At 44.0% G+C, this 25,615-nt stretch overlaps 2 protein-coding genes across 4 annotated transcripts in view; both read right to left on the reverse strand.

Moving 5' to 3' along the window:
• The window catches only part of PRDM15 (PR/SET domain 15), a 44,133-nt gene extending 34,774 nt beyond the window's left edge, over nucleotides 1–9,359 (reverse strand). Inside the window, exon 1 of the mRNA XM_027635075.1 lies at nucleotides 9,356–9,359. The gene's annotated coding sequence lies outside the window, so the exon portion shown is untranslated. The remainder of the gene's footprint in view (nucleotides 1–9,355) is intronic.
• Nucleotides 1,211–25,615, reverse strand: part of C2CD2 (C2 calcium dependent domain containing 2) — a 40,714-nt gene continuing 16,309 nt past the window's right edge. The window contains exons 7-15 of one of the 3 annotated variants that reach the window (XR_003526307.1): nucleotides 22,604–22,712; nucleotides 19,702–19,763; nucleotides 18,062–18,201; nucleotides 17,638–17,809; nucleotides 16,802–16,915; nucleotides 14,313–14,440; nucleotides 12,893–13,205; nucleotides 7,751–8,303; nucleotides 1,211–1,262 (exon numbers count right to left, since the gene is read on the reverse strand). Coding sequence is in view for 2 of the 3 variants with exons in the window: in XM_027635149.1 (XP_027490950.1) it covers nucleotides 8,077–8,303; nucleotides 12,893–13,205; nucleotides 14,313–14,440; nucleotides 16,802–16,915; nucleotides 17,638–17,809; nucleotides 18,062–18,201; nucleotides 19,702–19,763; nucleotides 22,604–22,712 (1,265 nt within the window). In the remaining variant the exon portion in view is untranslated. Of the gene's footprint in view, nucleotides 1,263–7,690; nucleotides 8,304–11,185; nucleotides 11,223–12,892; nucleotides 13,206–14,312; nucleotides 14,441–16,801; nucleotides 16,916–17,637; nucleotides 17,810–18,061; nucleotides 18,202–19,701; nucleotides 19,764–22,603; nucleotides 22,713–25,615 lie in introns of those variants that run through there. The other 2 variants (XM_027635161.1, XM_027635149.1) reach the window with 2 other exon arrangements.

Below are 25,615 nucleotides of genomic sequence, written 5' to 3' on the forward strand. Positions count from 1 at the left end.
CTGGAGGTGTTTAAGGAAAAACTGGGCATGGCACTCAGTGTCTATTTGACATGGTGGTGTTGGACTTAATGATCTCAGAGGTCTTTTCCAACCTAATTGATTCTATGATTCCTAAGTCTCGTCAGTTTGGTGTTAGCAGGGTCTATCAGGGCCCAGCCCTGCTGTGGCTGACAGCAGACACTGCAGACACACATTACTCAGAAACCTAACCAGCAATGCCTATAGTTTTATATAATGGGCCACCACAGAGGCTTGATGCCCAGGAAACAAAGAGTGCTTTTCTTCCCCCAGGGGGCTTAAACCTTCAGTTCAGGGTACTTCACCACTCCCCATGTGAAGTGTCTCTGTGCAGCCAAGAATCCCCTCGGAGGAGGTGGCCACAGCAAGAACTACTCAGGCTTTTTGTATTCAAGGAAGGTGCCCCAGTTTTTAGCTCTTGCAAGAAGTGTTGCCTGCATCAGAGTCCCCCCAAAGCCTTACGGATCCGTGCCACTGTGGTGTGACTGGTTCACAGTCAGAGCACTGCTTCAGATTTAAAGGTGATAGAAAGCAGGCACCAGCTCTGTCCTCTCCAGGGGATGTGCTCTTTTCACGTCTGGCTGCATCTTTTAACAGTTGGCAAAGGCCAGGACCTTTCTTGCTTCTCACCTTACCCATCCCATGAACCCTTCTGCACAAGTACCCAGTTTCAAAAGGGTTGTGTAGAGAGTATTCACAGAATCACAGGATGAGTGAGGATGGAAGGGACCACAGGGGGTCATCTGGTCCAACCTCCTTGCTCCAGCAGGGTCATCCCAGAGCACATGGCACAGGATTGTGTCCAGACAGTTCTGGAATATCCCCAGTGAGGAGACTCCACACCCTCTCTGGACAATCTGTTCAGGGCTGGGTCACTGCACAGCAAAGAAGTTCTTCCTCCTGTCCAGGTGGAACTTCCTGGGCATCAGTTCCTGCCCGTTCCTCTTGTGCCATTGCTGGGCCCCCCCGAGCAGAGCCTGGTCCATCCTCTGCCCCCTCCCTGCAGACCCTACAGACCTGGGGGAGGTCCCCTCTCAGTGTCTGCTCTGGAGGCTGAACAGCCCCAGCTCCCTCAGCCTTTCCTGCTCCCAGAGATGCTCCATGCCTTCAGCATTTCTGCATCTTCCTCTGGACCTGCTCCAAGAGCTCCATGTCCCTCCTGTCCTGAGCAGCCCAGACTGGACACAGCACTGCAGATGTGCCTCGTTAGGGCTGAGCAGAGGGGCAGGATCCCCTTCCTGGACCTGCTGGCAGCATCTTCCTGATGCATCCCAGGACATCGACCATCTTGGGACTGTCTTCTTGTTGGTGCTTGAGTAAACTGAAATAATGCAGCATTTGAATTTTGAAAACATTGTTCTTGGCAAGGCAGTGTTAATTTTGGGAGGGGGAACCATTTATTCCTTCAAAATGACTCACCAGAAGTTTTTGATGAGCACAGGAGCAGTAAGGGGAGTTTCTTCAAGGATCTAACTGCAGGTACAAGTCATTTGCTTTTTCAAAGACCAAAGCTGACTGGCCTTTATCTTTGTGTAGTCTGCTTTAATTTATTTTCCCTGTACATCTCAGTGCAAACTCACGTGGACCTCTGCCTAGTTTTTTCCAGCATCCAGTACACAAGGGTGGTTATCCTACTTGCAGTGCATTCACTTTGTCGGAATAAGTACAAAATAATTAAGAACAGTTATCTGTATGTTTAGAATGCATGTGAGTCTGGATCCTGTAGCTCTAAAATTATTATTTTTTTTTCCAAGTTAACATCAGACTGTGAACTTGCACCTTACACCAGGCTGGCCTGGATAGAGAGATAATAAAAACATTCATTGTTTAAGAATGATGAACTTAAGGGAAGGGTGTGGTGCCAGACAGTGCTACATCCATTCCTGCTCTCCCTCTGATAGGCCTTGTCACTTTTGCTAATGTACAGAAATGGCATCACACAAAGTATAAAACCTCTCCCCTGATTAGAGCAGGAAGGAAAAGGAAAAAGTTGGGAGACTATTAGGAACTTTCAGCAAAGCAGTGAAATAAACAGGCATGTAAATGTGAGCAGTAACCCCAAGCAAGGAAACATAGTATTTCCTTGTAAAAGAAGGGACAGCACTCACTTTGGGAAGGGAAATAGAAACACTGTTGTGGCTATTTTCATGTGAATGCCTTTTTTTTTTTGGTTGGCTCTGTGTTCTGTTGTTTTAGTTTTGTTGTTCCCGGTCTGTTAGGGCTTTGTGGCAGCACTGTTTTATAACATAACATTTAAAATAAAATAATTGCAAGAGAACCTTATTCCCAGGCTGTTCTATTTTAGTACTGGTATCTTCTCCACAGGATCAAGGCCTTAGAACTCCTGCCCCTTTGCCCCTCAATTCAGGGTATTACAACATAACTGAGAGAAAGAATAATCAGTAACTGCAACGAGTTCCACAATTCCTTCTTGCCATTAAATTCCCATCCAATCCATGTTTCAGGTGATTTCTCAGGCAACAAGGGGCCACCTGATAGGCCAGGGTTATCAGAAACAACCCACAGTGTCAGCACAGGGCAGGTAGAGAACTCTGCTCCTGAACAAACAGGTAAATGGACTGTGTTAAGCAACAGGTCGAATGAGTGAAGGAGAGTAGAAAACCATCTGTTATGCTTGGCTGGCTGGGTATGTAGGACAGCACACTACACAGAGACAATAGGCTTTTATTGTATGTACAGCAGCAGCTACTTCTTTAAAAAAGTCCTCTTCTCAGGTTTTTTTTTAATGATATAATAAATCTGTACATCGTATATTTCTTAATTGCACCAACTTAAATTCGTGTACACAAAGAAAAAAAACAAACACCACAGAAGAAGTGACCATCACAACTTGATGCTAGAAAAAAATGTTTTACCCCCCCTGGAATATCAGAGCAGAATACACTATCGGAAAATACAGAGTTATAGTACTGGAAAGACTCCAGATCCATCCTTCCCAGTAATTTTCACACCATGCCAGCACCTTGCATAGTAGCAGTTTGGATATCCTGAGTGAAGTGGTATTATTCACCCTTAACTTAAAGCAATCACCCTTGTTTTATAATTAATTTGGAGTTGTTTGTCACCAAGGCTGTGGCTTAGCAATGTACAGAAGCATATGCTGACTTTAAACACATGAATAAATCCACTTAGATCCTGTGGAGGTCAAAGCATGAGGTCAGCTGTTCCCACTCACAGCAGGAATGTCTTAGCCTGGAGCTATGGCATACTTAATTCTGTACCAGGATAAGCACTTGTCTCAAACTTCAGCTCTACAATTCAAAACCTGCAATAAACTGAAGTGAAAAACCCAGGCAGCTCTCACCTTGGATAGAGCTCTTGCTCCTTGTAACCAAGAGCTACCAGAGCTGAAAAAGGTGATAGAAGAGCAAAATTCTTATTTTGCTTCCCCATCCACATTTGGTAGCATTTTATGTAGTCGACTTTTGCTTTTTCCTATGATACTCTGCACATGAAGAACACCAGAACTTTACAAGAAATACACAGCAGAAAGCTTTCACTTGAAAACCACCAAGACCAGGGAGGAGATGCAGCACTAGGAAAGGCTGTAAAATTTCACTGATCCCCAAAACTGGTGTAATTGTCAGGCAATTTCCTCAAAAGAAGCAGTGCAGTGAGCCAAGTCCTCTCAAGAGCAAGACAGTAACTAGGTCTATATATGGCCTGGAGCCCCAACCTCTCTCCCAAAGAAAGAGCAGAGAAAAAAGAAAATCTGACAGCATAAGAATAAAGCCCAGTATTTATGCCTGCACGGTGTATGACCTGTCCATTAAGCTGAAGAAGTTTGCCAAAGGTGATTTGCTTTTAAAATGAACTTCTTTCCACTCTGGCATTCCTCTTCCTTCCTGCCACCTCAGATTCACAAATTTCATATATTGTTAGGAGTGAAATGACTGTCATTTCTTCCTGGAGTGAATGGGATGAAATAGCAATGACCTAGGGATGAAGGCCCCCCTTCTCTGCAAAGTGACTCTGAAAGTGATCTCAGTCACTTTTAAAAAGTTACCTGGCTTGTATCCACCCTGGAGATATTAGGCAGTTTTATTGCTTTAATCTACAAAGAGAAATTTAATTCTTGTCCTATTTACTTGGCCAAAATTCACACTAAAGCCAAGGCAAATCTTGGTTAGGAAGGATGTAGGCTGTCTCCATCGAGGCAAATGAAAAGTTCAAACACCATAAAGCAAAACAAGCCACAAACACTGATTAAGAAGGTTCAACTATGGGCAGAAAAATTCTTCAGAAAGAAAAAGCCAGCCTTCATCTCTTAGTCCTCATAAAATAAATACCATGCCACCTTTGCTGTACAGAACATCCAGAAATGCAAAATTATGAGAAAAGGGACAAAAAGGAAAAAGTATTTTCACAGGTTGTTTCCAAGCTATTGTTCTGACACAATTAAACTGGAAGGCAGAAAACAAGAAGTCTTCAGTGTAATAATATTCTGTAGAGATTTCATCTACTATTCAAATGCATAGTTATCAAAATCATGAAGATGGCAAAACATAAAAAAGCAAAGTGATTCCCTCTGGCATCCTTCACACAACTGCACAGGACACATGCAGGACATGTCAGTTGTGCCAGTTGACACATCCAGTTCTCCTGACCCAAACCAGCAGTGTAGATACCACTGGTTGTCAGGATCCAGCTCACACTGACCTAAATATTAGTACCCCAAAAATGTACATCCTCAGATCTCCTGATCTTAAATGACAACCTAATTGTCTCAGAAGGGGGGAATGGGATTCAATATTCTGGGCCTTTGGGGTTGTCAAGACTGAGCAACTCAATTGCCCCTTTGTGTTTAGTACCTCAGCTTGTTTTTACAACAGGACATAAGTTATTTGCAGGGGAGTAGGAAGAGGTGAGGAACACACCAGCCAGATATAGATAGAACCAGCCAGTTCATCAAACCAAACGATGTTTATTTTCCTGAGGAGTGAAGGCAAGTAAAAAAAAAAACAAGATTCCCTTTTTACCCCAAATGCCTTGCTTTCCTCTTCTTAAGAATTCATTGTCTTTCCATACATGTGAGCTCAGACCTTCACACACTTTGTAGTATAGAATGTTCTTGGTTCCCACCATCAAGACAAGCATTTAGGTGATCACTAAGGCCTTAAGAGGAACCAAAAAAATCACATCTTCAGTGTGTATCTGTTCTTTGGGGTAGGCTAGGAGCAAGCCCTACTCCTGTATTCTGTAAGTTACTCAGTGTTATTTCCACCCTGTTCTACAGCACAAGCTAAAGCTCCTGTGAATGAAAATCCCAGTTCAGTAACTTCAGCAAGACTTCAAGCAGTGTTACTGCTTCTGCATTCCCAGTTCCACAGGTCTCTGTTTTTAGGGTAAGGGTGTTGCTACCCATGGAGCTCAGTTTGATTTCTTCAACTGAGAGACCAGTTGTGGCTTTCTCCTTCAGCAAACAAGACTGAGCATTTAAATGTGGCAGGGACTTGACCCCCACCCTGCCCTGTCATGCAGAGAGCTCCAAGTAAAATCAAGGGAAAAGATGTATGTTTAGAGAACAGGACATCAGGGGTTTTACTGCTCATACCATGAACCACTGTAGAACAAATGATGAAACCAACTCTGTAGTAAATTAACAATAAACAAAAGTGTTCAAGCACATTCAAGCTGGACAAGCCTGTATTACTGAACTGGGATTTCTAAGCACATTACAGCTCTAGAAGATTCATTTGTAACCAATTTTCAAAATACAGGACATTAAAATGCCTTCAAGCGTTTTCATGACAAGCAGCATCCTTAAACATACAACTATTTGATAGTCTGGTCTGCTGTACTACCACAGTGATTTTTGGAGGTTACACATAAACAGTATTTTTACACAGTTAAAAGATTCTGACAGTTCTGACAGTTCCTCCAATATTTTCCTGGTCGAAAAGAAACCAACCCCCCTCTACTTTGATATTCATCGTACGAGTATTTACCAAAGAATCTTGAGTCCATCAGACTGAAATGTTGAAATGTTTCTGTTCCTCAGTGACTTTCTATTTTTGATGAATCGTTTAAATTGAAAGCCCAAATATCTGCCAAAGAGTTGGGATAGCTTAAGGGGAGGAAAGGGGCCGGGGGAAAATCACTATTGGCAAAGTAGGCACCAATCTATCATCCATTCATTTCAGTAATTTAGATGGAATGAATGGATGTTTTTCTTGGCCAAAGAGAACAGGCTTGGTCCTTTGTCCTCAGCAGGAATGTAGATCATGGAAAAGTACAGGTAAGCACAAAAGATGGTACCTATGAAAGACTGACATTTTACTCTTGATAGCCAAAACAAGAACCATGCCTTTACTTCCAGCAGTTTTTCATTTTAATTTAAAGGAGCCAGCTGCAATATTTAACAAGGAGAAACCACTCACCACATGACAACACTGGCAGACCTAGGAACTGAAACTGAACTAAGGGAATTGTTATTATTTTTTCAAAAGCTTTCTTCACAACTGTGTTTTCTAAGGTCTCAGTAAGTGTTTGGCAAGTAAAACAGGCTGTCTAATGAAAAGCACTGTAGGGTTAACTATGCTCTATTCACCACTTATTGCTCCTAGCTTTGCATTTGATATGATGGTTAATATACTTGTCTAACAAGTATTGGGAGAAGGAATTAGAGCCCCTAAGACAGGTTTTTGCATCAGCAGTGCAGCTTCTCACACAGGGAAGGAAAGCTACATATAAGACTTGGTAAATGTGTTGTTTGCGAGTAGACTCAGGTAGACTTTAAAAAAAAAAAAAGTTCTGTTTTGTTAAGCATAAATTCTGCACAGAACATTAAACAATATGCTAGTACAGATATTTGCATAATTTATTGATTTATGGCTAATATCAAAGGTATCTCTCCACCTACATGGACCGAGCAGTTATTACAGCAGGCTACAGTTATTACAGTAGGATATCTGAATCAGCATTTTCCTTCTGCTTCTGAAAACTTACCCGTTTCCACATTACAATACAAACTGGATCTGGGTCTCTCTTTTTTTTTTTCCCTTTCAGCCTGACTAGAAAAATCAGTTGAGCCCTGCATTGCTACTGTTGCAGGCTGCAGTGAGGGAGCACAGTGGTGTCTTCTCTCTCTGTAGTGGTTCAGTCACATAACCCAGGGACAATGTTTCAGTTCTGAGCTCCCCTTAAATGTAAACCAGGTGCTCACATGTGGGTCCTGCCCACAGAGTGGGTCAGGATGGAAGGGACCACAGTGGGTCATCTGGTCCAACCTCCTTGCTCCAGCAGGTCATCCCAGAGCACATGGCACAGGATTGTGTCCAGATGGTTCTGGAATATCCCCAGTGAGGGAGACTCCACACCCTCTCTGGACAATCTGTTCAGGGCTGGGTCACTGCCCAGCAAAGAAGTTCTTCCTCATGCCCAGGTGGAACTTCCTGGGCATCAGTTCCTGCCCGTTCCTCTTGTGCCATTGCTGGGCCCCCCGAGCAGAGCCTGGTCCATCCTCTGCCCCCTCCCTGCAGACCCTACAGACCTGGGGGAGGTCCCCTCTCAGGGTCAGCTTTGGAGGCTGAACAGCTCCAGCTCCCTCAGCCTTTCCTGAGATGCTCCATCCCTTCAGCATTTCTGCATCTTTCTCTGGACCTGCTCCAAGAGCTCCATGTCCCTCCTGTCTTGAGGAGCCCAGACTGGACACAGCACTGCAGATGTGCCTCCCAGGGCTGAGCAGAGGGGCAGGATCACCTTCCTGGACCTGCTGGCAGTGCTCTTCCTGATGTATTCCAGGATACCAGTAGCCTTCTTGGTCCCCACCTGCACCATTCCCCATCCTCCCTCATCTTCCACAATAAACCACGTGGTTCTCCAGAGCCTTCACGATTAATGTAGCACTGCTTGCATTTGGAGGAGCAACTTCATCATCAGAGAGAAAAAGCGTTTTGGTAAAACAAACGAAAGAAGACCACTGTATTAGTGAACATCCTTTTATGTGAGTCATCAGCCATATTTGTACTCTCTAGCACTGCTCTGTAAACAAATGCTCAACTGATGTGCAAGTATCCCAGCACAGAGGGTCCGGTCTTATATGTACGGTTCTCCCGGAGCACCGTTCAGTTTGCTCTTGCTTTTGTTTCTGGAAAGCAGCTTCCTGCTCAGGATTCGTGACAGGGTGCCTCCCTTCTTGCGGCTCTCCTCTGACAGGGGCTGCTGCAGGTACACGAGGTCGTTGTGGGATTGGCTCATTCCTGGATCCTTCTGATGGTGCTGCCGGCGGAAAAAGAGCTTCGCGCTTTTTTTCAGAATCCCACCTGTGGGAAGGAAAAAAAAGGACACTTGAGAAAGAACAGGCTGCTTTCCCTTTTGAAGCTCAGCTTCAGTGGCAGCCTGACTAAACAAAGCTGACCTTTGATTTCAGCTTCTAAAGTCAATCCACACATCTTGTGGAAGTTTCCTTCCTTACACACCCTTAGTTTCCAATGCCCTTCTGAAAGCTGCATTAGTGGTCATACACACATGCACAGCCACTGGTGTGGGTTGTACACTGGGTTCTCACGTGTCCAAGAGGCAGAGTCAACCCTTCCAACCAATAAAGGGAGAAAGCATTTTACAAAAAGAATGGAATAGAGGAGGTAATGTTACTACTCTTTGTTGTTTCAGAGATCAAAGGAGGAAAAGATCGGCCTGTGATACACCACACGAAGGTGGTATTTCAATTTGAGGTGAAAGAGAAGAGTACCTGGCATTGAACCTGTGTGCAGTGGGCTTAGAGAAGCCAGGCAGCAGGTGTTCTACACAAATTCGACAGCACCACCCACAGCAACACTCAGGAAGCATTTGCTATTTTAAAATCCTGTTAGGAGTAGCAACTTACTTCAAGCAGATTAAAAATAATATTACATCTGCTTCCAACAGGTTCAGCAATCTGCCCAAATCCCTTCTGTGGTAAATTAAGTTGCTGTATTTTGCTGTATTCCTTCCCTTGATCCCATGTCAAACCCAGCATGCAGCCAAGGCAACTGCAGCTGTCACCTCACCAGGGACTCATGTTGCCAGCACCAGCTACCAGCATTCCTCTCTTTGCAAGCCTGGGTTGTTTTTTGCAGCCGTTCTGCCGAATTCCACCTTCCTTTTCCACGTGTGCACGTGTGCCTGACGTGCAAGGCAGCTTGGCTGCAGCTGGCAGGGACACTCTCCAGGCTACCAGCAACGCTCGACCTGGTGTGGGGACAACAGCTCCACGTTTAAAAAGAAAAGTCTGGTGCAGAATTGGGTGCTGGTGTTGTCCCAGGTGGCAGGAGCCAATTTGAACAGAGGAGGACCCAGGTAGCAAGCCAACACAGGAGCCTTCTGGCAGTCAGACCAGTACGTGAGGACAGTCATCTCCCTGGCAAAGCTTCCACACCTTGTTCCCGGCACCACTATCAGGTTTCCTCATTCTTTCTCAGCCCGGCTATTAATTCCTGTAGCTGTACAGTCTTGACTCTGCTTTTCCTCCCATTGCAGATGGATACAAAAAGCAACACACAGACCAGTTCTTTCATGCAGTGCTGTGCCACAGCTAGAATTACGTGTTTGTCCCCCAAGGACCCAGCACGGGTCCTGTGTCACTTTGCACAGCGACAGCTGCAGAACAGGTATTTCATGGCAACTCTGCTGCACGCAGCCAAACGTTGCTTTGTTCAGACCAGAGCACTTGCAAACATGTGCTTGGGTTTATTACTTTAAGGGCTCAGCACTTGGGAGGATATTCCAGCATGTTTTTCTGCCTGCGGGCTGCTGAGATGCTTCTCACAGGGATGAAGCAGAAATCAGCTGAAAGCAACTGGAACTCGTGGATTTGAATCTTGACTGCCCTCCCATCACCCTCTGATCGATCTGTTTGGCAAGGCAGCACCACTTCAAGCTGTTGTCAGCAGCATAAAAGAAGCAGTGTTCAACCCCAGGGCACTGACAGTTGTATTTAATATGCAAAGGCTGGGGGGGATCCACGAGGCCTCGCTGCTGTGCTGCTCTTGTTTGAGCAGGCAGCTGTTCTGCCCAGCAGCCCTGGCAGCTGCAGCTGAAGCTGTGCCAGCAGGAGCAGGACAGAAAGGCTTATCCATAAGCAGTTATGTAGTCCTATCCATTCTGTGATTCAGACTGACTTTCCACACCAGGAGTCAGAACCGAACCAAGAATGCTGCGAAAATGGGTGGCCTGGGACAACTCACTGCAGCCAAAAAATCATGGGCAGTGCTTCCCCGAGGCTCAGCACAAGCAGCAGCCCCCAGGCGTGAAAGCTCCCTGTGTTTTTTGGAGGTGCTGAGGTCATGGCTGTCTGGAAGCTTGCCACATCCCCATCAGTCTGTACCAGTTTGGTGTGTGCTGCCTGGCAGTGGCTCCAGCTGCTGTGGAGTCATGCAGCCCTGCCAGGGAGGCAGGGCAGGGCACATCCCCAGCTTGGCAATTGCTCGTGATATTTGCATGCTCACTTCTCGAGTCCAACAGGATCCATATGCCAGCTCTGCCCCTAACACCAGGAGATGAGCAGAGAGCTTACTGTATGAGCTGGCTGGGCTACACAGCCTCCTCTGCACTAGCTCAGGGTGTGCTGAAAATGCTTGTGATCACTTCCGAATGTCACTTTTGTTAATCAAGGAAGATTTCCTTTCACATCTACAAGGATATGAATAGAGATTGCTTTCCATTCCTTCCCAACTTCCAAAACAGCTTTTATACAGGTGGTTCTGCAGATACCTGCTGAGGCCCTGGTAGCTCTGCAAGTTAGGGTAAAAAAGCTTTACCTAGAAAACTGTAAGCAGCAGGTTTTAAAGTAAGTTTTTTGCCCGTGTATATCCAGTTATGGGGTCACACGTGGTTTGCATGAGCAGAGTTTGACTGATTATCAGACGTTACAGGAATGGGCACAATGGAGAGAGATTAGGAATGCAGAGCACCCCTCCAAGCCTTCCTTGCTGAGATTTCTGTGTGACCCACCTGAACAGCATGACCACCAGAAGAATAATTTGCTACAGCAGACTAATCTGCTGAGACACTTGAGCACAGGAAGGTAATTTTGGAAGGAGGAAAGAAGTGGATGGGGGAAGAAGAAAACAGGTGCCAAACTATGTTTTGCTTCAGTTTTTACAATGAGTGTCCCATTGTAAAGCTACATTTTCTTAGGGAAAAAAAATACACAAAACCAACTTACTGTGTGGGTAATTAATTCTGGCTGGCATAGTAGTCCTCTTAAGTTTTAAAAGGGAATGGGTAAGAAAGAGGAAGTCAGAAAGGTAAAAAAAAAACCAAAAAATATGCAAGAGTAAAAAAAAACCCAGTGCTAACCTTAAGACATTAATACAGATACAAGGCTTTTTAAAGCAGAAGGGGTTTTGTTGGCTTTCAGTTTTGTTTGGGTTTTTTGTTGTTGTGTTAGGGGTTTTATATGTTTGTGGGTTTTTGTTGTTTGTTTGTTTTTTTAAGGGAAAGCATTTGACAAACAGAAACCTTGAACTGTTCACAGCTAACTGAAGGCAGGGGGGTGGGAATGTTTTCCTATCTTACTCTATAAAAGCTACTCAGCTGTGACAAAGCGGAGATTCAAGACTTCCACAAAGACATCTGTGTATAAAGAAAGGGATTTGAGCCAGTTTTCTTAAAGTATTATTTTAAGATGATACAACTCTCTCAAATTAGAGATACTTTGCAGTTTTTAGCAGCCTTACACTGCACTGTGTGAAAAGGCTCTTTAGAAGGCTGATCTCTTTGCAACACACAGCACAGGGAAAAACAGAACTAGACAACAGCTCACATACAAACTTGCAGTTGCTTGTTTTAGAAAAACAAAAGAAGAGCCCAGAGGTTTTGCAATCTCTCCTACAGCTTCTTAAACTCTTCCAGGCTCCAAAATGAGACAAATCCCTTCACAACTAACCCCCTACCCTCACCCCAAACACACCCGAAACTTTCCAGTGCCTGACCATCTATGTGACACGGATTGTTGCTGTGCCACCCTGATCTCTCATGTGGAGCAATACAGCTGTGGGAAGCCCAGAGAAACTCGAGGTTTTAAGGGAGGGCCCTGACAAAGGGCTCAAGTGTCTGCCCTGCGTGGGGGGGGCTTGTGATAATCAAGTGAAATAGTGAGGTTTTGTAGTAAGGATCTCTGGGCAAGGAACGAACAGAAAATAATAAAGCAAAAGGAGGATGGATGTGGGTGAAAAACACAGTATTTTTTTCAATTTCAAGGTGCAGCCCATGAGACTGGTGTGTGCCTGTTCAGGGCACAGTCCACTGCACTGGCCCTTGTGTCAGACATCCTAACAGTCCTAATACCACATACCCACAAACCAGTGCTCAGAGGTTAATGGATTTATCAAGGAAACACAAAGAATCCTAAGACACTTTCAAACTGCAGCTATTCAGGTGTGTAACTACCTAAGCAAAATGATCCGATGCTTTATTTACTTACTAAATTACCTTTTGTTCCATTTTCTTTAGCAAACTACGTATTAATGAAATCAGTGAAAAAGGGAGAAACTGTTCACAAGGCAGCTTCTGCTTCAGCTGCTTCCTGAACACACACTTTAGGAGGGGAGTCCTGAGCTCAGAGGTGTGAAGGAGGAGAAGGAATGTATAAAAAGCAACTGTGAGCCCTGCCATTTTCATGTTAGTAATGGGGCTGCCCTTATGTTTCCTGACTGAGGGCAGTGTAAGAGAGCCTGAGCTGGCTCAAAGAGCAGTGGACTGCACTCTTTGTGCTGCTGGTGAGACAGCTTCAACCAACACCACAGTCACATGGAGTTCAAGGAAAAAAAAAAATCAGCAAGAAAGGATGAACTGCTACAGCATTGCCTGACTCTGCCAATTAGGTAGAGACAGCAGCCAGTCACTGAGGTGGAAAGCAAGGATCACGTACCTTTGGATTTTTTCATGCTCCCACTTTCTGAAACGCTCAGTGAGCTCCCAGATATTTCTTCAGAGGTCTGGTCTAAGAGGGTGCTGGTGTCCCACTGTTGGCTGCCATTCTCCAAACCCCAGGCCTTCTGGGTGCTGTGCTGTGGGCCAGTGTCAGGTACTGTTTCTGAGGGGCCCACTGACAGCTTTTCATCAGGGGTGGTTTTTGCAACAGCTTCCTCCACAGGGGGTGGATCTGCTTCTTTGCAGGAGCTGTCCATGGCTGCAGCATAGTCCATCATGAGTGAAGCTTCACTGTCCTGAGATAAAGAGGTCTGCCCAGTGGAAATAAGAGACAACACTGATAGAAGCCATTCTGCTGGAGGAAAGCAAGACTCCCTGCAAAAGTTATTTTCTCCTCTTTACACTTGTATACTTGTATTGCTCAGGACTATCAGATAAAGACCCTTTAAGCTTCCTTAGCTTTGCTAAAGAAGCACGTAGCCAAGTTTTAATCATGTAGTTAAGGCCAAATAAATGAAAAAAAAAAAATGAAATACGTGCCTCTCACCTATCCCTGGCCCCACTACAAACAATAGGACTCTTTCCTGCATGTGCTGCTCTAATGAAGTATCAGCATACACAGAGAATCTTTTGGTCCTTTCAAGAAAAGAAACATCAAAGCATTTCATCTTATAGAAGGATCTGTCAGCTGTATCAGCTAAAACCAAATCCAGGAAGTCCCAGTGCCTTCATTTCCCAGGCAGATACATCTGGCACTGTGGCTGCTGATCCACTTTTTCCCCCTCATCACAGCACAGTGATGATGAGGGGATCCATGCCCACTGATCTGACTTTCACTTAGAGCTCTTTAGAGGTTTTGTGCCCAACAGCAACACTGGACAGCACAAATCCATGGAGCAACCTGCAGGGAAAGGACTACAGGCAGGCACCAGCCATCAAATAGGACACTGAGGCTGTGGATGAAGAAAGTGTGGAGGAATGCTATATACCATGTGAAAACCAGTCTTTTGTTTGCCCTCCCTCTGGAGCAGAGCCCAGGAGGTTTTTCAGAGGGTTTTGTTTTAACAGCTTTGAACAAAAAAAAAAAAAAAATAAATAGAGAAATCTTTTTCTTTTTCTGTGCATCTTCCCTACATGGGTGAAACACAGAGAAGGACTGATTATCTTCTGTTCTCACCCATATTTGTTCTCCCAAATCCCTAATCATTCCACTCCCATCCAAGCACACCTTGCATTTTAGTCAGGCTGTCAAAACTAACAATCAAAACCCTGATTTGGCTGAACTTGAAACAGTTACAGAAACAACCTGGCACACAGACCTGGATTCTGCAGAGACAGCAGAACCCACGTTAATGCCACAGTCAGTGGAGCAAAGGCTTTTCCTAACATAATAATGTAAGGGTTGTTTTCTGCTCTACCTTGGACACCCCTGATATGATAATGGTGCTTTTCTTTCTAGGAGACTTCAGCTTCTGCTTTGCAGACTCGCTCAGCTGCCGAATGGCTGCTTCTGCCACAGGATCTGTGCCATTCAGTACCAGCAGCTCTGGAAAGAAAGGATTATTTCAGAGGGGAGAAAGGAAAAAAAAGGAAAAAACAGAGCAAAGAGAGGCGGAGTTTGTTCTTGACTTAAAATTCACAGAAATTGGCAGAAATGGTACAAACACCAGGCACACCAAAACATCTTCCAGTTCACCACCCGGCGATCAGGTCTTGTCTTTCCCTCCTGTAACCCTTTCTTTGGAGAAAAGGTACTGAAGCTGCACTTACAAACCCTCTCCCTGAGCACAAAGGAGTTTTTCTGGAAGCCTAGACAACACATCAGATTATTTCAATGCACTGCTACACTGTGATGACAGTGGTGAGAGCATCAGGTATCACAGTCACTAAGAACACGGTGCAAAGCTGGTGGATGACACTGTTTCCTCAGGTAGCTATTTTGCTCTTTTTCCAGACATCCTTGCTCAGCATTTCCAAATTTGCTGTGGCACTTTGATAGGATGGGGAGGGCAAAGTGTCAGTCACTCTGCCCTTCATCAGCTGCCTCCAAAGCCTATAAAGTGCACCTCCCCATTTCTCCCCTCCAAACACTGCACAGGAATGTAAAACCTTCTTTATAAAATGCTCTTTAGTGACAAACATATTTATTTTTAAGCATGGCCAATTCTGGCATCTGGTAATGCAAAGAACTTTGGGCACAGCAAACACACAGTGATAATTCATCAAGCTGAGGAACAAACCAGGCAAAGAAAGTCAGCAAGACAAAAATCCCCATATTTTATTGTCTGAGGTGAGCTTTTCTGCTAAGAGTTTTAACAGCAAAAAAAATCCCCAAAAAACAGAGGCAGGAACAGCACCAGTGTTAATTAAACTGAGCAGTGTCTTTTGTTACTGTGACATTAATGCAATAAAAGATGAGGCCTGGAATTTAGGAGTATATATGTGCACAAGGGATGTGCATGTCTGCACACTCATCACAAACCTTTACTTTTCCATCTCCCCAGCCTCTGCAAAGCCCCCAGGAAGAGCTGAGACCATCCAGGTACTTGTTAATTTTCATTGCTGTCATCACTTAGAACTATGGCACCGACACAGCACCTTTTCCAGAGTGCTTGTTGCAATTTTGCCATGATTTTTATGATAACTGTTACCCAAGTTACTGCCACACCAAAAGCTTCTTTCTCTTTCTTTCATTTGGCTTAACCTTTCCTTCTAATGAGTAATTCTTCCTGCTGTACTGTATAAACATTTCACAGAAATTCCCCTGCACTCCCATTAAAAACACTGTCTGTACCATTAGGGTCTGAGCTGCCTTCAGATGAGTTTTCCAATAAGTGTTTTGTACCTTTAATATCATAAACGCTTAAGGGAGTCAACTCAGAAGTACTGCACTATCTCAACATTTCCCAAATTGAGGCAGTAATATTCCACATTGCTTCATGGTATCACAGCACTTGTTAGCCTGGAGGTGGGAGAAGATTCAAGTGCTATTACAGCTATTCATGGTTTAGTGCTTCATGCTCTTCCCCATATTTGTTGGCCCCATTTCTGTCTCTCAGCAAACCTTCTGATTCTGCCAGGAGCAGTCTAGATCATCTCCAGATTGTCCCATCTCCACTGAAATCCCTACAGAGCAATCTTAACTCCACATTATGTGTCACTGGCAGCCAGACTGGGTCACATCTTTTATTCCTGTTGCCCACAGAGCTACTAAAAGACTCAGTGGTGACCACACACAGGACTGAAGAAGATGCAGAAGATTCAGAGTTGCAGCTTGCAAGGGTAGAACAACCCAGAGTCAAAATCAGGTTTAATACAATTCAAAGTGAATTTATAATTAAAGTTACTGTCAATGCCACGTGCCACTGTGCAGGCACCTGTATGCCAGGTGACTTAGGAAGGTGGACAAACAGGCACAGAAAGATTGGGTATTTCCATTAGCCCAAAAAAAAGCCCAAGATTAAGGCTAGGAAGAGAATTCCATCTTCCTTACATCAGTCCAACCTCTGTCTTCTCTTCACACAGAGGAGACTTCACAATGGCCTTAAGAGGTTCTTGTCACAGGGTTTTGATTTTGTACAGCATCCCCCACGCCTTTATGAAAGGAGGAATCTTTCACTAAAAAGTAAGAGAAAACACAGCCTGGCTTTTCTGCAGTCACCTCCCCTCTCCAAACCACAGCTCATTGTTATTTATTCAAAACCAGTAATTTAAATTGCCAATGAAAAACAGACTTCTACTGCAAGGCTGCCATATCCCTTAACCACAGTGCTTTGTAACATAAACATCTCAGTGCTGTTGACAGGCAGCAGCCATATGGGTTGGCTGTTATTTTAACAGGATCACATTAATCCCACATGCAGCAGAGAGAGATGTCCTCATTAGCACCTTTGAATATTTCAATTACCTGTGTCTGAAGATGACAAAGTTTTGCTGACTGGAGCACCATGAGAATGGAGAGCTTCAACAGAGAAATCCTTTTCAGTCACTTTTACTTTAACTGGAGTTTTCACAGGAGAATCTGAGGACCAAGTTTTTTTGTTATTTGAACTATTTGAGACATTTTTTATGACATTAATAAGAATTTATTATACCTGTTGTGACTACTCAAAACATAAGTGTTTGAGAAAGCTGTTTAATACACATTCTCAACATATGTTCTACGGTAACCTGACCCCAGAAAGACCTGTGAAGTGCAGAAATTTATTGTTTTTAAACCTTCTACCAACGTAATGTGCTAGATGACACCCACTTAAGTAAAAGATCTGCTTGAACAACTTAATGCTCATCTCTGTGAGACTTCGTATCAAGACTGTTCACAGGTTTTACTTTCATATTTATCCCAAGAAGAATTGGAAAATCTACTCCTAAAAGACATGCTGAAAAGGACTTTGTCACACACCAACCTTCATTAGAGATGATAACACAGATCAAGGTCAGAAGGCACAGGATGGTCTGTTATCAGCAAACACCCTGAGAGTCTGATACATTTGTGAAAAACCATCCCCCAAAATCCAGGTCTTCTGCATTATCACCCTACTGTGAAGCTTTACAGTGTGTATTAAAAGAAGCATTAACTGTTCCTGTTGTAAGAACAAGGTTCCATGAAAATTAAAACCCTGATTCCAGAGGACACAAACAGCAACCCCACTCCAACACATCAGAGAACTCTCTCCTTACATCCCATCCCGGTGCCCATGGATAACCCTGTGAGTGAGCACAGGAAGAACTGGACCCTCTCACCTGTGCTGAGGGGAGATGCTCTCCCTTCCAGACGAGGTTTGGTTCTCACAGCAGTGACAGTAGTGACCACAGTCCCACAGGGCATCACAGTGCGATCCTTTTCTATCTTGGTGGCCAGCACTGGGGAGGAGACTTGCCTTGTCTTCAGTTCACTGGGTTCTATAAAAGAGAACTAAGGAGACCGAAAAAAAAAGTCACCTTAGAAGCACAGTCAAGCAAGAAGGACAGTATTTCTACCTAGTACTTCTTTAATGTTTCTGCTGATGCTCAAGAGCCAAACTCAAGAGCTCGTTCTTTTGGTGAGACACAAACACTGCACAACCAGAGTGGGATACTCTGACTCAGCCACAAGCACAAGATGAGCACTTGTATATATTTCCAGAGGCAAAAGATCCAGCCCAAACCCATCCAAACCCAGCAGTACCTCTGCACTGATGGATCCCAGCCCAGGCCCTGGCTCCGAGCTGCCCTCACTGGCCTCACTGTTCAGGGCAAAGCTTTGCTGGCCAGAGGGTTGTTTCCTGAACAAGTCCAGAGGTACAGTCACCTTCCCAGATAAAGGACCTGGAACAAAGAAAATCAACAAAATGAGGGCACACCTAAGCTGTGAGTATGTTTAAGGGGGGGAGATGGGAAAAGGGGAGGAAAAGCACAGGCAGCTAATTCCAGAAACTGGTTCTACATCATGGGGCAGAAACCTGGCACTTTTCACAGTTTTCTTTCCATTTTATGACTATTCGTCAGCTTGGGCTAATACTGTGCAACAGGAAAGAATGGAGAAATTAAATACTACTATTTACTAATACTTACTACTATTTCTGGCCATTAGTTTTCCCTGTATATGCAGAATGTTTAGGGAAAAAGAAAACAACTAGAAATATTCCTATTAGGTCCTTGAACAATCCCCACAACCAGCTACCTGCATTTTTCATTCCAGAGAACGCTCTGGATTCCTGCTAGACTGGTGCATCATTGTCTTTCTCAATTTGAACTTCAGTGCAAGTTCAGCAGTTCTCTTGTTCCTCTCCTGACTTTTTTCATCTCCACTAGATTTAATAACAAACTATTAGCAAAAGTGCTGCATGATTTCAGAGATGAAATCCTAGTTTTCTGTGAAATTCAAAGACAAGTAGGGAACTACATTACTCAGCTCTCTGCTCGTTAATATGATTCTACTTTGAGTCTTATATTCCAATTTTGGGAAGAAGAGCAGCTAAGCTGGTATGGGGGGGGGGCAGAGGGGCAGGAAGACAAATGTCAGTGCAATCCACTGGGACCTTTTTCTTCAGGAAAACAGGCTGATAGTCACACCCTCAGTAGGATGTGGAACATTACTGGTGTTGTTTGCAAGACCCATTGTTAAAGATGCTTAGGTACAGGCAAGACTAAACCTTGTGCAAGGAACAATATACAATTGTTGGCTCTGTATAGATTCCACATTTTTGTTAAAAATAAAAAACTGCATCCATATCAGAGAAATTTTTTCAAGCTTGTGACTACATTTAACTTTCCAATCCCTCCAATAATTGCACATCATATGCAAGGTATCACACAAGTCTGTATATCTAGATTATTAAAAATAATTCTGCAACAATGGAGTCAAGTAGCAAAAAGGCTTCAGCCCCCTTTTACATTTAATCCAATATAATCAAAATGAGCATGTTTTATACCTGATAATTGTTAGGCAGCCTCTGGGGCTTGAAAAGGAAGGATTTAGGATTAACACTCAAGATTCCCCTTCAGCCATAGAAAGGGCTCGAAAGCTTAACTTGAAACCAAAAAGGCTCACAGTGGATCTGTTAGGAGTTTGGAAGGCTGAAAAATATAGGATATCAGTACATGGAAGACTCAGTATGTTGAGAGTCTAGAAAGAAACTCAAAAGATTTTCTGTAACCTTAACCCAGAGCAGGACAGAGGCACCTGATCAGTGTATTCTCTCTTCTATCCACAGTTACTGATGGGTGTGACCATCAGTTTGGCCATCCAGAACTGAAAGGGGACTTGTCAACAGTCAGCAAAGCTCACAAGCTGATCATGCAAAGCAATTCAGTCTTAATACTTACTATCCATCTTTCCATCTTCTACTATTTGCAGTTGCAATGCTTTTGATTTGGCACTTAGTTCACTGTGAAATAAACAAAACCACGTTAGGTCTTCGCAGGAAAGCAGATTTTCCTCCCTTACTTAGGTTTTTCCCTGTTCCCCAGCTTTTCTCAGCCCTCTCCAAGCCAAGCAAGTGCACCTTGCTGATTAGGGAGGTGGCACTGCCAGGCTGCTGGGCACACAGGTAAGCCTCCCTAAAGGGATCACAGTCAGAAAACCATGCTCTGGTTCCCTCCACCACTGTGGCACAGGTTCAGTCTCCTAAAATTTCAGAGGTTCTTCTTCTCCCCAGCAGCTGACAAACACTGCCCTCCAAGCTGATGTTGGTCCCTGGTCTGACAATTACACCACAGCACTAAGAAGCCTTTTTTTTCCCCCTGAAGGATCAAATTTATAAGTCAAGATGCTGGAACAGGTTCTTTCAAAAACCCATTCAAAGCTGTGGGGTTGCCTTGTCAAAGCACGAAAGTGTCCTGCAAAATCAGGATAGACGCAAGAAAATAAAAGTAATTGTAGTTTTAAGTGAGAAGAGTCAGTATCGCTTTTCCAAAATAAGGAAAAGCAACAGGGATGTTGCAAGAATTGATTTCTGTGTGACAGGACCAGTGTGAACTATTGACAGAATTACTGGCATATGTGGCACTTCACAAGATGGACCAGACAACAGATACAAAACCTTTCCTCTGACTGAGACAGTGAAGCAAACTGGGTACCTGCTGAGGAACCCTCCAGTAAAACTTCATTTTATAACCCTCTCAGTGGATGTTCTGCCAAAAACCCTAAGGGCATATATGTATTTTATTTTGCTATGTCTTTTTGGTTGCAAACATCCCACCTCCATTAGATTCTGCGGGACACCATCTATGCAGCACATTTTAAGCTTTTCCCTGCCACTACCACCCTCTTCTGCGCCTCCAAAACTTGAAAGGAAGCACTCTGTTGGTACTCTTCCTGCCTTTGCCACAAAGCTAAAGCAGAGCCTGACATGGTGTTCAGTACACTGGTCCTCAGAGTGGTGGATATTTTTGGCTGTGAAGAAAGAAAAGGGCAGAGGTGCATGTCCATGAACTTGAATGAAGTTCAGAAAAAATCCTGCCAAAATCCTAATCACTCATCTGTAAAAGTCCCCAGGCTTACCTCATGCACTTCTGAAAAGCAGTGTGGAAACCCCAGCATTATCCCTGGTGTCAAGGCCAAATTCCAGTCAAGTTAATCACATCCTGCCTGCCCTCTGTCTGCACTTTCAGTTGGAAAGGGTATTATTCTTACAAATTTCCTGTCAGAAACTGCTGGGAACCTGTCTGCTCTGCAGCATCAAGCACGGGTGCTGTTCCACCAACAGATGGCTGAAGTGATTCACAGACCCACTGGTGGTTGAAGCACTCTGTGATGCTCCAGAACAGAAAGTTGCAACAGAAGGGTGATTCCCCCCTTCTCACCACGGAGAAGAAATCACATCATGTTAATCCTCAGGTCTCAGTGGCAACACAGCACAGTGTCACAGAAGAAGGTTGTCTGATCTGTGGCTTTCTTCCAAAGCTGTTGCTGCTCATAACTAAAATCAGACCTCACAAATTGTTAGTTGAAGGGATAAGGCTTCCTGGATGGTTTTCCACTGAACAGCAGGAACCAGGTGCACACACCTCCATCAGGCCACATAGAAAGGTGGAGGCCTTCCAGTGTTGTTCTACAGTATCACTGTTTCTTTGCTAACTATAGTGACTTCTGATCATCATCATCCCCTGCACATGCAGAGGGGTGTTCTCCAAGCCCTGTACAACTTGTGATGACTGGTCAAAGGTGAGGAGGAGCACATCACTCCTCGAGGAAGAGAGCACAGACAGGCACAGGTTCAGTTCCTTGTAGCTAAATCTCTGCTTTGCAAGAGAAGGAACAGATCCAGTGGATGCCAGGCTGTGACTAGACAATGAAGAAAAATGTCACACAGAACCATGCAGCATTATTCTCATATAAAAAGTATGTATTTTTTATATATACATAAAGAGGAATGGAACTGAGACAGAAGAGGGAAGCTACAGAAAGAACCAGAGAGACTCCACTGCACGTGAAGTGCCTCTCACCTTAAAAATCTGGTAGAAAAAATAAGAAAGCAGTGTCTGCAGTATGTTGTATGGCAGCACCTCTACACAATTCCCTTGGAAAGCTGCTTCTGCCTGACTGTGCATGTGCTTAAAGCCACTAAAGGAACATCCTCTGACCTACCCTGCCATCAGTGATTCCTCCTTCCTAAACTCGTACATACAGAAGCTACCAGGTATTTTTGCTCTGCTGTTCAAAAGTGAAAATGAAAATAGCTTTAGAACTGCTCCCTTTTGACCTTATTTACAGCAGCTGTGTGAATCACAGAGCATTGTGTAGGCTGCCCAAAAGTCCCCTTTTTGTTCTACAGGAATAAAAAAAGCTAGTTAAGTTTTACTCTCCCTTTTTAGTCACAGCCACCATTCTTTCAGATGGTCGATCGTTTTGGCACATTTACTTTTTTCCACTCAGGGGAGTGAATGGAGAGACATTACATTCCCTCAAAAGCAGTTTTCAAGGTAAAGTGACTTCAAAACCTTGCTAACACTTTGTTTTGGCACTGTATGAAAGCACAGGGTGATTTACTATGCTTGTTACTGCTGTCATTTACTAGAATCTGATATCTACCACGGATGATCTAGAGACCTATTTGATCTCATGTCCATGCAGAGGGTAATTAGATATCCTGAAGTCCTCATCAGCTCCAGATTTTTCTGAGGCCACCCAACTGCTTGTACTTCAAAATGCCACTCTTCCCTCATACAGTTCAAGTACAAAAAGATGCTTTACTGCAAAAGTATTCTTGGTAGGTAAGTTACTTACAAGATAAACTCTTCCTTCCAAAAGGGATGTGCAGCATTTTTGGCTACAGAGCTGGAAAACTTCTGCATAGGGTCATTCAACTGAGCTATACACACAAGGTCTGTGCTGCCTGTGAGGGCAAGAAAAACCAAGCCATTATTACTCCACCAGCAATAGGCCATTTACCCAAAAGAAAGCAAAGAACCCCTTTCATTGCATCCTGCACTTCAGAACAGACTGTTGCAAACACTTTCTCACCCTCCCACAGAATAAATTCCCTCCCTTGGTTTGTACAGCGACAACATTAATGGCAAAGGTCAACATTGCATCACCAGTGTCTTATGTGCTGCTCTACACAGTGTGAAACATGACAACCCAATTTAAATTCTGGCGTGAAGCAAGAAAGTGAAGGCATAAAGAGATCAAAAAGGGTGGGGAGACAGCACGGTGAGGAGGTGGCAGTGTGGGTGCGAGGCAGGGAGGGAGCAAAGTTGCCTCCAGCTGCTTTAAGAAACCCAGAAGTTTTTAAAGTCCCTACTGCCCACAGTCACAGTGGTTTATTTGGACATGGAAACAAGCTTTCTCTGCTGGCAAGTGACTGATGACAGCAGTGCTAATTCACAATGGCTCTGTGGACTGCGGTTTTTAACAAGTTCATGGCATTTTAAAGCACTTCTGCAGACTTATCTCTGCCTTGATCTTGGAATTTGATAGTGTGGCAAATTGGCGTATTAGAGTAGTCATATTGCTGCTCCAATGGGGGAAATAGTTTGCAAAATGTGTTCCTCTTAAAACAACTTCTTTTGTAAGGCTTTCGCAGCCTCGGAAAAAAATTTCAGACCCAGAGTTCCAAAATATCAAGGAAAGCAACAAATAAAGCTCAGTACTGACTGTGTGCAAAGCAAACAAAAGATGCTGCCTCCAGTTCTCCAGAATATTTACTGGTTTATATTTACTATCATCAGCTCTCAGTTGTCCTCTGCTGATGACTCAGGGCTGTGGATCATCCCTGTCTCAGGCACAGAGGCAGCTTGGGCCTGGCAAGGTTATTAGAGGAGACAAAGCACCGCGTACACGCAGCTTATTTGGGATCCAAGCTGACCCTGGAGTAAGTAGTTGAGCTGCTTTCCCAGTGAGCTGAGCCTGAGTTAATGAACCTGGGGTGGTTTCTGCTCACCCAGCCATATGTCCCTGCAGCCTGTCCTGTGCTCAGCAGCCCAGAGCAGAAAGAGCTGCACAGCTCTGCCTGAAACTACAACCAGAGCCACTCACTGATCGTACCCAGCAGGGGACTGCAGCACTTCTGCCCTGCACACCCTGGTGTAAACAACCAGCAACTTCTTCCTTAACAGCAGAAGTCACTTTTGCCCTAGATGATTCCCTGTGGACTATGCAGTACAAAATCTAGGGTAATCTTTGTTTACATACACAAACCGAGGAGATAAAAATGGGCACAGTCCATAAGCAGAGACCAGTTCTGCTACTGGTTATTCACCAGTTGAACTGACACATCAACAGCAGAGCCAAAAGCTCCTATAAACCATGTTAGCATCCATGGTTTATGATAAATCATCCACAGTTTATGATCATTACCATGGATGATAAATGGTCAAGACAAACTGCCCCTCTCCAACCCTCCATGTACCTATGCAGGTTGGCCTGAAATACTGCACACTCTTATGGAGTCTCAGAGTTCCAACAGGATAATTAATTATGGCAAGATAAGGACAGGAAAATGGAAAGGAACAATAATTAAAAGGCAGCAAGCTATGTCCAGCAGATAGCACCTTTCCAGCTGTGCTGTACTTCCACTGGATTTCAAGTGTACCAGTTAAACCACGGTGTGAAGTTTTGCTTCTCATACTCAGTTCCAAATGTTTACACTTCCAGAGTTGCTAAGGAACCAGCAGAATTCCCTCCATCTCCTTTGACAATAGCAAATGGGGATTTTGCCTCCCAACATCTGTGTTCCCAGAACAGAGCACATTAATTGTCCACTCTTCCTCTCATTTTCAGGGAAGGTGCAGAGAGGTTTGTCATAAGGTCAATCTTCTACTCTATGCACTGTATGTACATAAAGGTATCTCATCTCATGGCTTTTAAATGCAGTCAAAATGACTAGCTCTTTTGTAAAGCTTAATTTGCACTACAAAATTGTACAGTAATAACAAATCATAGAATCATAGAATGGTTTGGGTTGGAAGGGATCTTAAAGATCTTCTTGTTCCAACCCCCCTGCCATTGGCAGGGACACTTGCCACTAGACCAGGTTGCAGTTTCCAGCACAGTTTTATTTATAGAGGACATTTCACAGCACAGAGTTCCAGAACTGCTTTAAAAATAATTTGATTTTAAAAGAAAAAACAGCCTGCAGAAATTTTTAGGGGAATCACTTCCAATCAGGATAAGCAAAGCAGCATTATGCAAGAGTCTAGGGCAGAAACCTATTACGTCTAACTGAAAAAAGGAGTACAGCAAGTAGGATATATTTATCCAAAACTTGTGCCCTGCCTAATTTAGCAGCCAAAAGCTTCCATTAAAAAGACTGCTACAGAACTGTTTAGTGACTGTAAATAACAGAGCCTCAAATTCGTATTTCTGCTGACAAAACCTGAAATGTTCCTCCTTGTGCCTCAATCAGCAACAGAGGCCTGACTGCACTTGGAGAAGGCTGAATACTTGTAAGACAGGCTTGGTGCTACTTTGCAAAACCCATACAGCAACTTCTCTAGGCAGTGATCTCCTTTCTGGCTTCAGTCTCCACTTGCAAGAGGTACTGCCTCCCCTACCCCAGAGGTACTTCCTTAGGGGGAGAAATCCTGACAACAAAAGATCACCTTTGAAGAGTTTACATAGAGGAGAGTTTCAGATGAACCAGAAAATTGCTCAGAAGTAAAGAAAAGCAGCTGTAAAAATAAGATAACACTGAATCAAACCAATGTCACTGCCAACAGTATAAGCCAAAACCTGCACAAGCAGGACTAAGTCAGCATTGGCATTGATTGCCCAGAGAAGCTGTGGATACCCCGCTCC

Source organism: Corapipo altera, unplaced genomic scaffold (assembly GCF_003945725.1).
Source record: "Corapipo altera isolate COAL_440 unplaced genomic scaffold, ASM394572v1 0, whole genome shotgun sequence".
NCBI lineage: Eukaryota > Metazoa > Chordata > Aves > Passeriformes > Pipridae > Corapipo > Corapipo altera.